The sequence below is a fragment of the Phascolarctos cinereus genome, unplaced genomic scaffold (genome assembly GCF_003287225.1).
Source record: "Phascolarctos cinereus isolate Bilbo 61053 unplaced genomic scaffold, phaCin_HiC Scaffold_2;HRSCAF=192, whole genome shotgun sequence".
Lineage (NCBI taxonomy): Eukaryota > Metazoa > Chordata > Mammalia > Diprotodontia > Phascolarctidae > Phascolarctos > Phascolarctos cinereus.
This window is the reverse complement of record NW_027555625.1, coordinates 113,395,742-113,409,548: the sequence shown is the minus strand read 5'-3', so window position 1 is coordinate 113,409,548 and position 13,807 is coordinate 113,395,742. Positions and strand designations below refer to the sequence as shown.

At 34.5% G+C, this 13,807-nt stretch overlaps 1 protein-coding gene across 3 annotated transcripts in view; it reads left to right on the top strand.

The window, feature by feature from the left end:
- Positions 1-13,807, top strand: part of VPS54 (VPS54 subunit of GARP complex) — an 83,175-nt gene that overhangs the window by 42,274 nt on the left and 27,094 nt on the right. For all 3 annotated transcript variants that reach the window (XM_020985450.2, XM_020985448.2, XM_020985449.2), the window contains exons 9-12: positions 1,269-1,376; positions 2,201-2,256; positions 7,612-7,708; positions 11,709-12,046. In XM_020985450.2, the coding sequence (XP_020841109.1) occupies positions 1,269-1,376; positions 2,201-2,256; positions 7,612-7,708; positions 11,709-12,046 (599 nt within the window). The remainder of the gene's footprint in view (positions 1-1,268; positions 1,377-2,200; positions 2,257-7,611; positions 7,709-11,708; positions 12,047-13,807) is intronic.

Sequence of the window (13,807 nt, the reverse complement as noted above, 5' to 3'; positions counted from 1 at the left end):
AAAGCCACCAAGGGAAGAAAAACAGACCTCTCACCAGCCATACTAGATGTCTCAGAATTCACCCATTAATCAAAAGAAAGTCCTTTAGTCCTTCACTCAAAGTCTTTACTCTTCTTTGAGATGGTAATAAGTATAGTTATTGGGTTTCTCAGCCTATCACAAAGTAGAAATAGTAAATTAGAAGAGACACATACTACACAGATAGCAATAAAAAGTGATAGAGCATGGAAGAGTGGAAGGAAAGAGAAAAAACAGAGAAAGTATGAGATTCTGTGGCCAGTTAGAATAGGACTATTTAGCCCTATATACCTCAGTAACCCTTGAGGGTGATATCGAATTTATATCCGTAATTGCTATTCCATTAAATTATGTTCAATATGCTTTGTTTAAGTAAGAAAGGAATGTACAAATATTTATATAATGCCTTTGGTTACCAGGCACTGTGCTAGGCACTTTACAAATATTATCTTATTTGATCCTGACAACAGCCCTGAAAGTAGGTGCTGTTATTATTCACATTTTACTGTTGAAGAAACTGAGGCAAATAGAAGTTAAGTGACTTGCCCAGGGTAAATAGCTGATAAATGTCTGAGGTCAGGTTTGAACTCAGGTCTTTTTGCCTGTAGGCCAGTGCTCTGTCTACTCCAGAGAAATTTTAGAATGTAATCTTTCAGTTAGATTTTTCTTCCAAAATCATTAATATTTTTAAAATGCTTCATTTAGTTTATCTATTTATTTATTTTTGGTGCTTCATTTATTTCGGAAAATCTCTTATGTGGAATACCTTCTTTGATACTGTCAAACAAACAAGGTACTTTTATGTATGACATGAAAAATCTTGCATAAGTATCTAAAATGTGGCATATGATAAGAAAAATAAGGGCATATCTGGTGGATTGGCATATTCAGATCTGGGCAGCAAAAAACGACCAAAGCTGTTCCATGGGATTTATGATTTTTGTTGTATTTTAAAGCCATTCTTAAAAATAGCCAGACTTTGCTTTGCCACACTAGCTTCAGTTGAACCGCTTTGGTGCAATAGGACTCAACTATGCTAAGGTATTCATTCAAAAAATAGAAGACAAAATTGCTAAGAATTGATTTCTTTTTTCACTGACTAGTAGGGAATTCCATTTCCTGGCTAGGGATCTGGTCTCTAAGTAGTCAAATCTGTGCTATTGAATATTATTACTCTTGAGTGATGTTAGTTGTTTTATCCATTAGGTATTTTGAAATGTGAATTATTAACATTTTCCTTGTTTTAATAGGAAAGATTAGTATCACTTATATTTGGACTTTTAAAACAAAGAAAACTCAATTTTTTAGAAATTTATGGGGAAGAGATGATTATCACAGCAAAGAATATCATTAAACAGGTAATGACATTTTTCTTTCAGAGATCTTTGTTTATATTTGAAATGAACTGAGTATGTATTTGGATGAATGAAGGTATGAGTTCAGTTGTCATTCCTGTTCTTTATTTTATTTTAAGTCTTAACTCTGCAAGACTAAGTTTACCATATGTGAAATGCAAAATACCTTACTGAAAGACTAACTCACTATCAGTGAATTGAACATATAAATGTAGGGTTCTTATTTAAAGGGAACAAAATTTCACGGTTATTCTAACACTTTAAATTTTCTGAAACATCTTCACTTCAAAAAAAAATTCCCAAATTCTTATCAATGTATAAACACAATTTTTTTTCCAGATTATAATCTGTATTTTGAGGATTATGAAATCTTCAAACTGATGCTAGTATTTGTAACAGTGGCACAGTGCAGAGGTTATATCATAAGTAAAATGTGGTAGGATATCTGCTGTACTGAGCATCTAAAACTTTCACTCTTTAGATAAACTCTCGAATGAAATACCTCATTTACTGCCAATAAGGGTATTATGAGAGATGGAATTATTTAGCCTAAGTTTTGTAGCCATATTTTAACCTTGTGTTTCCTTGAATTATTTCACGGCTTTTAATACTGGGGGTAAAACTGTTATGTAACCTTGGTTTTTAAAAATCTTGAACAGTTTTAAGCAGTTTTCGTTTAAATAGTTTTAATAACTCTTAGATGGTTGTTCAGAGGACTATTTATACTTGTATATGCCAGTGAAGGAAAGATATGTGCAATACAGTAAAAATGAGTTATATAATTCCATAGGAACAAATGCAAATATCTTTTTTCTTAAATTTTTCAGTGTGTGATTAATACAGTTTCACATATAGAAGAAATAGATACAGAAGTTGTTGTAAAGTAAGTATAAATATAGATTTCGGAGTGGGATGGGGATATTAAATGCCTTAAGTGCAAGTGATAAAAACTATAAACCCTAGACAGTTAAAGTTTATGTAATTATCAGAACACTAAGAAAATCTCTAAAGGCTAGCTTCTCAAATATACTACATAGTCATGGAATTATGTCTTTTTATTATATGCCATTGAGTAGTGTGGAGAAGACCCTGTTATTGAATACTTGTTCCCAACATTTATTTTTCATTTTTCCATATTTTTGTTCAGTTTTATCCTAATTAGGAAAGAATAGTAATAATCCTTTCCACTCTAACTAATACCACTTTAATCAAGTCCTACATTACCTCTTACCAGGGCTATTGTAATAACCACTTAGGTGGTCTTTCTGTCTGTACAATCCATTTGCCACACTGCTACTTGAGGCATCTTCCTAACATAACTACTTCTGTCATGTCAATTTCCTACTCAGAAATCTTCATTGGTTCTCATTGACTACCAAATAAAATTAATGGGCTTTTCATATGGTTTCAGCTTATCTTTTCAACCTTAACTCATGCAATTTCTCTTTGTGATCTACTTGCCAGCCAAACTGGACAATGCCTGTCCTCATCCTCTCCCTCCTGCCTCTCAGCCTTTGATTACATAGCCCCTAATCTGAAAAGGGTCTTTCTCTGTCTCTTGAAGTTTGATCACGGTCTAGATCAAATGTTAGCTCTTTAATAAAATCTTTTGTTATATCCTCCACTCCAAATGAAAATGATCTCTTCCGACTGAAATTCCTTAGAGCACATTGCCTGGACCTCTTCTTAGCATTTATGTTATCCTTTGTATTTTAGTTATTTGTATACATGTATTGAGAACAAAGTCTGTCATAGCTATCTTTCTATCTGCCTCAGAGCCATTGTCTTCCATCAGGCCTTTCTTCATTGTTCCTCCTTCCTTGAATCTCTAATGCCACTGTATTTAATCTCTGTCCTTTGTTTAGTTATGAACTTTTAAAAGTACTGTGTGTATAAGCATAACTTATAAAACTTATACTTTTAGTCATTTTCTGCTTATTTGTGTGAGTTTCATCCCCACCTATTAGATTTTAAACTTCTTTAGGGAAGGAAAACCTTTTATTTTGTCTTTGTGGCCACAATTCTTTATGCACATAATGGGTATTTACATATTTGTTGGATTTAATTGAATAAATTCTCAAGCTACAGAGGAACTCATTTAAAGCCAGAATGTCTTAGAGTGTTGTTAGTAGTCCTTAGTGTTGTTATTGAGTCCTTTCAATAGTGTCTGACTCTTTGTGACCCCATTTGGGATTTTGTTGGGAAAGATATTGAAGAGGTTTGCCATTTCCTTCTCCACCTCATTTTACAGATGAACTGAGGCAAACAGGATGAAATGACTTGCCCAGGGTCACACAGTTAGAAAGTGTCTGATGCTGGATTTGAACTCATGAAGATGAGTCTTTCTGATTCCAAGCCCAGTGCTCTATCCACTGTGCCTACTAGCTGTCCCATTAGAGTAAATAAGTAATCCTAATTTAATGAAGTATCTTGTTTCCTGAAATAGTTCAGGGTTCTGTAATTTTATTTTCTTTTATCTTTTCTCAAATGTTTGGCTTCAGCTATATTAGGAAAAATTCTTTATGGTTAACAGCAGTAAATAAGTTATTAATTTATTTAAGGGATTATTCATTTTGTTGAGAGAAGATGATATATGCTTTTATTTTTGTTTCAAATTTTTTTTTTACATTTGGCCATAATTTATGTATTTCCCTATAAAAACTAGTATTTAGGGTTTAGTCAGTGATCATGAAACTTATTCATATGGAAATACTACACAATAAACTTTCATATGCTGATATAGTTGATTAGTCACTAGAGGTATTCAACAGGGTGAGCCTGGAGGACCATCATTTAGTGACAAACTCCCAATTTCAATGAATCTAGTAACTTGATAATACATTAATAAAAATGTGTTTTGCATTTTCTATAGTGTATTATGTTTGAGACAGCATGGAATTTTTCAATTCAGTGGATAACTAGGTGGTGCAGTGGATGGAGTCCCAGGCCTAGAGTCAGAAAGATCTGAGTTCAAATTTGGCTCTAGATACTTCCTAGCTATGTGACCCTGGGCAAGTCACTGAATCTTTGTCTGCCCTCAGTTTCCTCATCTGTAAAATGAGGATCATAATAGTACCTACCTCTTAGGGTTGTTGTGAAGGTCAAATAAGATAATTTTTGTTAAGTCCTTAGCATAGTGCCTGGCACATAGTAGAAACTTTACAAATGTTAGCTATCATTATTATTATTAATTTGCTGATTAATAATTATTAATTTCAAAAAGAAATTGAACTAGGTACAAAGGAAATATGGGGGGAGTGGCACTGTAGTCTGTGCGTATTTACCAATGAATGCTGTGCTTTTCTGTAGTCTTTTTATGAGACAACTATACCTAAACCAGGGAAGCATGCAGCAATGAAAAAGAACTGTAGACCAATCCAATATTGTTTTTTATTTTTTTTCCCGCTTTTAGGCAATTGGGGTTAAGTGACTTGCCCAGGGTCACATAGCTAGTAAGTGTCAGGTGTTTGGTCTGAGACCAGATTTGAACTCAGGTCCTCCTGACTTCAGGGCCAGTGCTCTGTCCACTGTGCCACCTAGCTGCCACCCAATCCAATATTGTGAATGAGATAAAGTATATAAAGTGCTTTACAAACACTACATTTATTAACAATATGTTATTAAACCAGCATATTTATTAACTAGCTATTATTATCATTAACAAACTGAAAAATTTCAATAAAATTCTAGCCAAAAAACCCCCATAATAGCATATCTGAAACTTACTCATAATGACCAAGTTGAATTTATGGCAGAGATGCAAGGATGGTTCACATTAAGAAAGCAATTAACATAATTATATTAAAAACAAAAAGATCCAAACCACTTGACTGTATTAGTAGATGCAGAAGAAACTTTTTGACAAAGTACAAGAATCATTTATGCATATGAAGCATATACCCAGAAGAGACTTTTTTTAGTATGATTAAGAAGTACATGTCAAATACCAAAAGCTAGCATTATTTGTAATAGATATATTCCAGAAATTTTTATAAAAAATTCAGAACTAAACCAAGAATGCCCCTTTTCCTTATTGTTATTTGAAATGCTAGCTGTATGCAAGAAAAAGAAATTCAACCATTAAAGAGGAGAGAAAATGATTTGTATTTAAAGATGACATAAGTTTACTTAGCCTTAAGATAATCATCAAAGAAATTAATTGACACAGTTAATTGCTTTAGGATATTAGTATATACAGAATAAGTCCTTCTCTATAGTAATAACAAAATCTAGGAGGAAATAGTAGAAAAGGAAATCTTATTAAAAATAACTACAAAATGCTTAAAATATTTGGGAGTTAATCTACCAAGGCACACTCAATATTCATAGAAATATAATTACAAAATACTTTAAAGAAACAAAGAATGATGTGATTGGAGTAGTATTTATTGCTAATGATCAGGTTGTACTAGTATGATTAAAAAATGACACTACAAAAGTATTAATCATCAAAATTGGTACAAGCTAAAAAAATGGAAAAGTAGATTAGTATAACAGAATAGATGAGAAAAAAAACAGAAACAGTTTAACTCAATAATCCAGTATTTTACAAACCTGAGAACATAAATTACTATTTGACAAGGAAAACTAGAAAGAAGATTGGCCAAATTTCAGTTTATACCAGCATCTTATAAGCTCAGAATGATATGCAGCTTGGAAGGTTATACCATGAAAAAAAAAGAAGAGAATGAATGAATGAATGAGCATTTATTTAGTGCTTACTGTATGCCAATTCCTGGGACTAAAAATAGAAAAAATGAGAGTGTGTTCTTATGAAGATTTCTAATTGGGGAATGTAGCACTTAAAGGAAAGTTCATTTCAGGGAAGATGAAAGGCCCATAAATCAGCAGGTCACATGGCTGTGCCTGTGGGTCTGGAATGTGCAGCCCCAAATATAAAACATCACTTTAGTATACTAGAGCAAGCAGATTGAAAGGCCTCTTGGGCCTCTATGTCACAAGAAAGCTGGTGACTCTCAATTCATCAAAGCTGTGTGAGTGGCCATTTTATTCTTCCTTTCTGTCCATATAGGGTCTGAATGAACCAGGGTCAGGGAATTGGCAAAGGGAAAATAATGGGTTTTGGTTTTTGGGTTTTTTTAAACTAGCAGGTTTTTTTTTAAGGCGATTGGGTTTAAGTGACTTGCCCAGGGTCACACAGCTAGTAAGTGTCAAGTGTTTGTTCTGAGGCTGGATTTGAACTCAGGTCTTCCTGACTTCAGGGCTGGTGTTCTATCCACTGTGCCACCTTGCTGCCCTTAGCAGTTCTTTTTGATTGGATGCCCTTGATGAAATCTGCATGGCAGATCTGCATGGCACCTTAGGGGGTCATGGATAAGACCACGAGTCATTCCTCAGTGGATAGTAAAAGGATATTAACAAAACTCTCAAGAGTTGTAAGCTCATAAGTCCAGATCGTTAATAATAATAAATGAAAATCACAACAGCTTTGAAGTTTCATCTACAAGTTGTCAGAAAAAAATGACAGAATGGGAAGAATTCTGGGAAGATGGACACAGTAATACGTTGTTGGTGGAGCTGTGAATTGACCTAACCATTCTGGAAATTGCATTTGTAATTATGCTTTAAAAGTTAATAAATTCCATACCTTTTGACCTAGAGATCCTACTGCTAGGCCCAAGCAGATAGAGACTGAAAGGTTCCATATACTTCAAAATATTCATAACAGCACTAATTGTGGTACCAAAGAACTAGAGACAAAGAAGATGATCATTGATTAGGAAATGGTTAAACATTGTGGTACATACATGTAATAAATGTGCCACAGCTTGTTTTTGTTTTATCTCTTTCCTAAGAAATGATGACTGAATTCAGGAAAGCTTTTCATACATTTATGAGCTGATGCAAAGTAGAATGCGCAGAACTAGGAGAACAACATATCTAATGACAGTAACGATATAAATGAAAAAAAAAAACACCAATGGAGCTGAATCCCATGTGATTAGAATGGCCAAACCTGGTCTTAAAGAAGAGATGGAAAAAAAAGCATTTCTTTAGGGGTATGAAGAATTGCATGTGCTGTTAGGCTGAGTCTGTGTTTTGTTTTGCTAGACTGTTTTCTTCTCTTTATTCTTTTTTTGTTATAAGAGATGGCTTGCTGGATGGGGGAGGGAGGGACATGTTTAGAAATGAAGATGAGGTATAAACAAAAAATGTAAAATTTTTTTATAAGTTAAAGGAAAAAATACCATTCCCTAAATTGTTTGTGTTTTCGCAGACTTGCAGATCAGATGAGATTGATGAATTTTCCTCAATGGTTTGATCTCTTAAAGGATATTTTCTCTAAGTTTACAGTCTTCCTCCAGAGGGTTAAGGTAAGGCTTATGTAATTATCAATATATCCTGAAAACCGTTACATGTTACCTCTTCACATACTTAATATACCATTGAATCAAACTTGTCAACTAAATCCCTAATCATGGTATGGAGGTGACTTTAGGTTATTGAAGACTGAGCCAACAACAGTTCTCAAGATTCTGCCATAAACCTGCATTTGTTGTTTGAAGGCCATCTTAGCCATGTTTAGGGAGACTTATCACTAGAAGATTGATCATGAGGTGGTGGTTTGTTTTTGTTTTTTAACCACAGTAACTCATGAAAACCATCTCTGGAGGGTGGAAGGGCAGTGGAGGGAATACTGTGAATTTTTATTATGAATTTTGTGAAGCATTGAAAAATAGAATCATTAGAATAAAGTATGATTTTTTAACTTGCATAAATGTTTTATGGAGCCCTAATTATTTAACACAACACACATATCTGCCAATACATGCAGGTTATATTTTGATAACATTTTTCATGTTAAACTGTTTTAAGATTTGTATATGCTAAAATGAATAATTATTTAAGAAAAATAGCTAACATTTATATGGTATTTTAAGGTGTACAAAGTGCTTATTTGACTTTCAAAACAACCCAATGAGACATGTAGCCCAGGTGGCATTATCAGCCATTTTACAAGTCAATAAGATGAGATTGATAGAGGTTAAATGATTTCCCACATTGTCACACTGCTCATAAGTGGAGGTAGTGGGTTTGGAATGGGGAAGACTCTCCTGGCTCCCAGTCTTGTATTCTCTTCATATATGGTGGTGCTTTATAACAGTGATCCCCAGCCATGATTTTCTAATACTCCATGGTTTTTACAGAAGTCTCAAAAGCTCTGTTTTGTAATGATAAAATGTTGTAGTAGACAGGCAAAGTGGCATACATCTATAATCCTGCTAATAAGAAAGACTTGGACCCGTGATTTATACAAGTTCAGGAAGATGTGGTGTCTGTAGTAAGCTTGGCACCAATATGGTGAGCCCCTCAGGGCAGAGACTCATTTGAACACCTAAGAAGAGGTCAACTAGCCTGGGCAAAGAAAACCAGAGTAGGTTAAAAGGATTGGTACTGATCGATACTGGTGTTGGAGCCACGGCTGCTGCACCTCCAGCTGGGTGAAATAGGGAGAGAGACAGACAGACAGATGAGGCAGAGAAAACTTCTCTGACGGTAAACAAAGAATCTTTGTGTTGAGATTTAAAATGAGCGAAGAAAATGACACCTTATACACTGTGATTGGTTAAATTGTTAATACATGGAAATGAGTTTATTAATTGGCTAGTGGTGTTGGGAGAAGCCCACTCTTTTCTCATTACAGCTGAGATACACTTGAAGTGTACATATACATGGGTTAGGAGAGACTAGAAGGAAGGATTATTTGTATAAGTAGGGACAATAGCAATTTGAATAGATGGTGGTGAAAAATAATGACAGGTGACCAGTAGATACTCAGACTTTGGAACTGGCCTTTGAGACAAAGTTGGACAAAGAGAAAACCTTATGCTGCGGAGGTAAAGGGCTGTGGAAAGATGCAGTCAGTCATAGTAAGTACATGTAGTGCTTGCAAGCATGGGTCTGGGTACTTATTTGAGGGGGTAAGATTGGGAGAAGAGTGAGCAAACACCAACCTATACATTAGTGATCCCTAAAGATAACAGTGCAACATGTAAAAAATTTGTCATCTGTTATGGTTCAAAAATCAGGAAGCATATTCATTGTCTACCATGGTAGAATGAAAAGGTCGCTCAGCTCCATGACTGAAAAATCAAGAAAAATACTCAATTTTGTTCAATTTGCTCTATATAAAAAGCCAGGAAATTATGAAATTAATTTTATTTCTAAACAGTATATCTTATTTTGATACAACAATCAAACCAGCCCCTCAACACGTTCCCCTCTACGCAAAAATTATTTCAAGCAGTAGTGTTTCTCTTTCTGTTTATGGGTTAATAGAAGGGAAAGATGTGTACAATATTTTTACCTGCAATTTGATACCAACATCGTTCAATGTATTTAACGTGAGTTTTGTTGCCTTTTATTGTCTTCATTTACAATTTTAGTTATCGTGTATATTATTGTATTATAGCTATGCTTTCTTCATTCTACATCACTTTGTTTAATCAGTCTTAGGAAAAATTTCAATCAAACTATTTGATATCATCTGTTTCTCTCCCCTTCACTAAAAACTGAGAAAAGCAATATAAACCTGATGCCTCTATTTTCTTACCAACCCACTTACTCTGTAATTCCTTGAACTCTGGCTTCAGCCTCTATTGAAATTGCTCGCTCAGAGTTGTTTAGTAATCTTGTAATTATTAGTTCATATGACCTTTTCTTGTCATGCTCTTTGTCTTCTTTGCAATGTTTGACTGAGTTTAACACCCCTTTTTCCTAGATACCTCTCCTGGATACTATACACTATTGGTTCTTTCTCTTTAGTCATCATCTTCACTGACTTCCCTCTTTTCTGGTGGCACCTAAAATTCATCATGTCTAAACAGAATTTAGTGTCTTCAAAACAGAATCCTCTGATTCTCCTGTTTCTATTAATGATACCAGCAGCCACCCATTACCAAGTTCAAAACTTCAATATTACATTAAATTCTACTTTCTCCATATATAATCAGTTACAAGGTCCTGTGAATTTTACCTCGACAGTCTCTCCCATGTTTCTCCCTTCTACTCTGTTTCCACTGCCATTAATCATAATTGCAGTCTGTCTTACTGCTTTCTAAAATGACTGCAATAGCTTCCTAGTTGCTTTGTTCTCCTCTCATTCTCCACCTACTGCAGTATATCCTTCACATCTCTGCCAGGTTTATCTTATGCCTTCACTAGAGACCTACCTCAGAGCTTTCTCTTTCTGTTGTGGATGCTCTGTGCCAGTAACATGGTAGATCTTAACAGGCTAAAGGAGTTTGGGCATGATTTTTGAGTATGTCTTATCTGAGGACTGTCTGAGGACAGTCCAAGCAAGGAGAGGTGTTCCACCAGAAGGCTGGACACCAAGTGATGAATTTTTTGGCTGCAGCAGCTCATGAAATGTGGGGAAGTTGTTATTTGTGCTAGTGAAGGAAATCCCCACGCTAGTGAAATCATAGCTCTTATAAAATATACACATATGCTTGGTTTTCACTGTGTCACTCGTGTTCAAAACCCTTCAGTGGCTTCTTATTGCCCACCAAATAAAGGCCAATAAACTCTTTATCAGAGCCTCAAAAAGCCCTGGAGAAGCTGCCTGTCATCATCCTTCTCTGTATACTCTAGTCTGAACAAAGTGAATTACTGCTTAGGAGCATTCTTGTGCCTACACTCAACACTAGTGCTGAAATAGCCTTTCCTAGTTCTAGCCCAGCTCAAAAATGATATTTCTTTTAGTGTACTTTACTTTTTTCATAATACCTGTACCACTCCTATGTTCTTATATCCTGTTTTACAGTTTACTTGGATAGTAATTGTATATTTGTGTTACCTTAGTAGTCCTTCTGCTAGACTATAAGATCCATGAAGGCAGAGACTGTGGCGTAATTATTTTTGTGTAAGCTTCCCTCCGCCCTGAACTAGTGTACTGCTCTTTACCTAGTAGGTACTTTTAAAATTCTGGCTTAATTAATGAATCGATTAGAAAATAGGAAAAATGATCACAAATGACCTATTCCTACCCCCAAAAAAAATTCCAGGAAAAGATTTTAGAGTATCTCCAAATAGTCTGCATATAAAAATACAGACAAAATCGATGATGCTTTCTGCCTTACATCAAAACTGAAGTGACTTATTATAGTTATTGAAAATGAAGTAATGCTATAAGTGTTATTATTTCTGTTTCTACTGAATAGTTCTTTTCTAAAGGTGGATATCTTCATTGTGTTGTATAAAATTAAAATGACAAATATAAAAAATTAGCTTCCCATCTGGGAGGGGATTTAGAATGTAAGGATACAGAATTTCAAAAAATCTTTTAAAAAAGCATTTTATGTTTTATTCTAGGCAACATTAAATATTGTTCGAAGTGTTGTCCTCTCAGTCCTTGACAAAAATCAAAGGACTAGGGAACTAGAAGAAACTTCAGAACAGAAGAATGCTGCAAAAGACAATTCATTAGATACAGAGGTAGCATATTTAACCCATGAAGGTATGTTTATAAGTGATGCGTTTGGTGAGGGTGAGCTACCACCTGGAATAACTGACACTACCTCTCAGAGAAATGCATCTCCAGGCAGTGAGCCCTGCAGCAGTGATTCGGTATCCGAACCAGAATGTACTACTGATTCTTCATCCAGTAAAGAGCAAATATCTTCTCATACACCAGGAGGTGTAGAGCTTATGTAAGTATACTGGCTATTGCATAATATTGACCATATTTTGACAAATTGATGATAGTTGTTTCATTTAGATACGTTATTTATTGTGTTAATAGAAGTATGTAGAATTTGAAACTGAAACTAAATTTTGTGTTATAAAGCTAATCAACTTAAAAGAGTGCACAGAACTCTTTAAAAGAGGAAAAAAGATTTGAAACCTGTGAGTTTTGTACTATTTGAAAAATATAACTTCACATTTTTATTGATCAAGGCCAAAATCCAAGTGGATCTGTGCTTTACTCTTAAATAAAAGAAAACTAATGGCAGCAAATTATTGCCATTAATCTACTTATACAGAGATTAGAATGTGTTGTAGTTGCCTATGATAAGTGAGATTGCCACCAAAAATCTCTATATTCTGTTTTAAGTGTATTTCCAGAAGAGATGGGAGCTTACTGCTTTTCACTACATCTTTTCCAGAATGATTTCTCTGTTTAGGCTGCCAGCATTACAGTTTAAGAGTGTTTTAAACAGTTGAAAGCTAATTTTCCAGTGTTAAAATATTGTTATCTTTCTCACAGCATACTTGTAGAAGGTCCAAACAAGAAGATACCTTCAAAATCACTTAGTTCAACAAATTGTATAAATTCATTTAAGAAATCTTATTTTATTGTGTACTATCTTTAAGGAAATTAAGTAATTTATGATGTGGCTTACAATTTAAATGTGGAATTCGTTCTTTTAGTATATTTAATATTATAAAATACTAATAGGATCAAAGGATGTAGAAAATGAAATGCTGAAAAATGAATAGAAAATGCACAGAGATAGATTTCCTCTTGATCGAAGGAAAATTTTCCTAACAACTGTCCTCAACAAATAAAGCAGATCTAAGCCTTACTTCACATGACAATCCTTCAAACACTTAGAACAGTCTCATTTCCCCCCTAAGTTTTCTTTCCTCCAGGTTAAAATATCCTGAATTCCATCAAATGACCCTTGTTTGATTAGGAATTCCCTCCTCACCCTTTTAGTCTGATTACACTGCAGCTCCTCAGCATCCTGAACAGATTGTGCTCAATGAATTAACAAGCATTTATTGAGCACACACTATATGCAGAACACTGAACAAAACGTATTTAGAATATGTCAGACCTATAACTTCCCTTGTTTGTTAATGAAGTAGGTTTATCTGGGATGAATCCTAATCTGAGATCTCATTAGCTTTTAAAAAAAATTAAATGTTTTTTCAAATGGAGATCATCATTTCTCCCTCCCATACTCTTTCTACTCACCATAGAGAAAGCAAGAAAAATGAGACCACTGTTGCAAATATGTATAGTCATGCAAAACAAATTGCTTCATTGGCCATATCCAAAACAAATTATACCTCAGTCTGTACTCTGAGTTATTAGGAGGTGAGTAGCCTGTTTCATCTTGAGTACTCTGGAATAGTGAGTGGTTGGTCATTTTGAGGATCAGAGATACTAAATCTTTCAAAATTGATAGTCTTTTCAATATTTTTATTGTATAAATTGTTCTCCTGGTTTTGCTCACTACACTCTACATCAGCTCATTCAGGTCTTCCCAGATTTCTCTGAAACCATCACCTTCATCATCTCATACAGCACAAGAGTATGCCATCACTTTAATATGCTTGTTAAGACATTTCCCAGTCAAAGGGAACCTCCTGAGTTTCCAGTTCTTTGCTACCACAAAAAGCGCTGTTATATTTTTGTACGTATGAGTCTTTTTCCTTTTCTTGGGGTAGAGATTTAGTAGTAA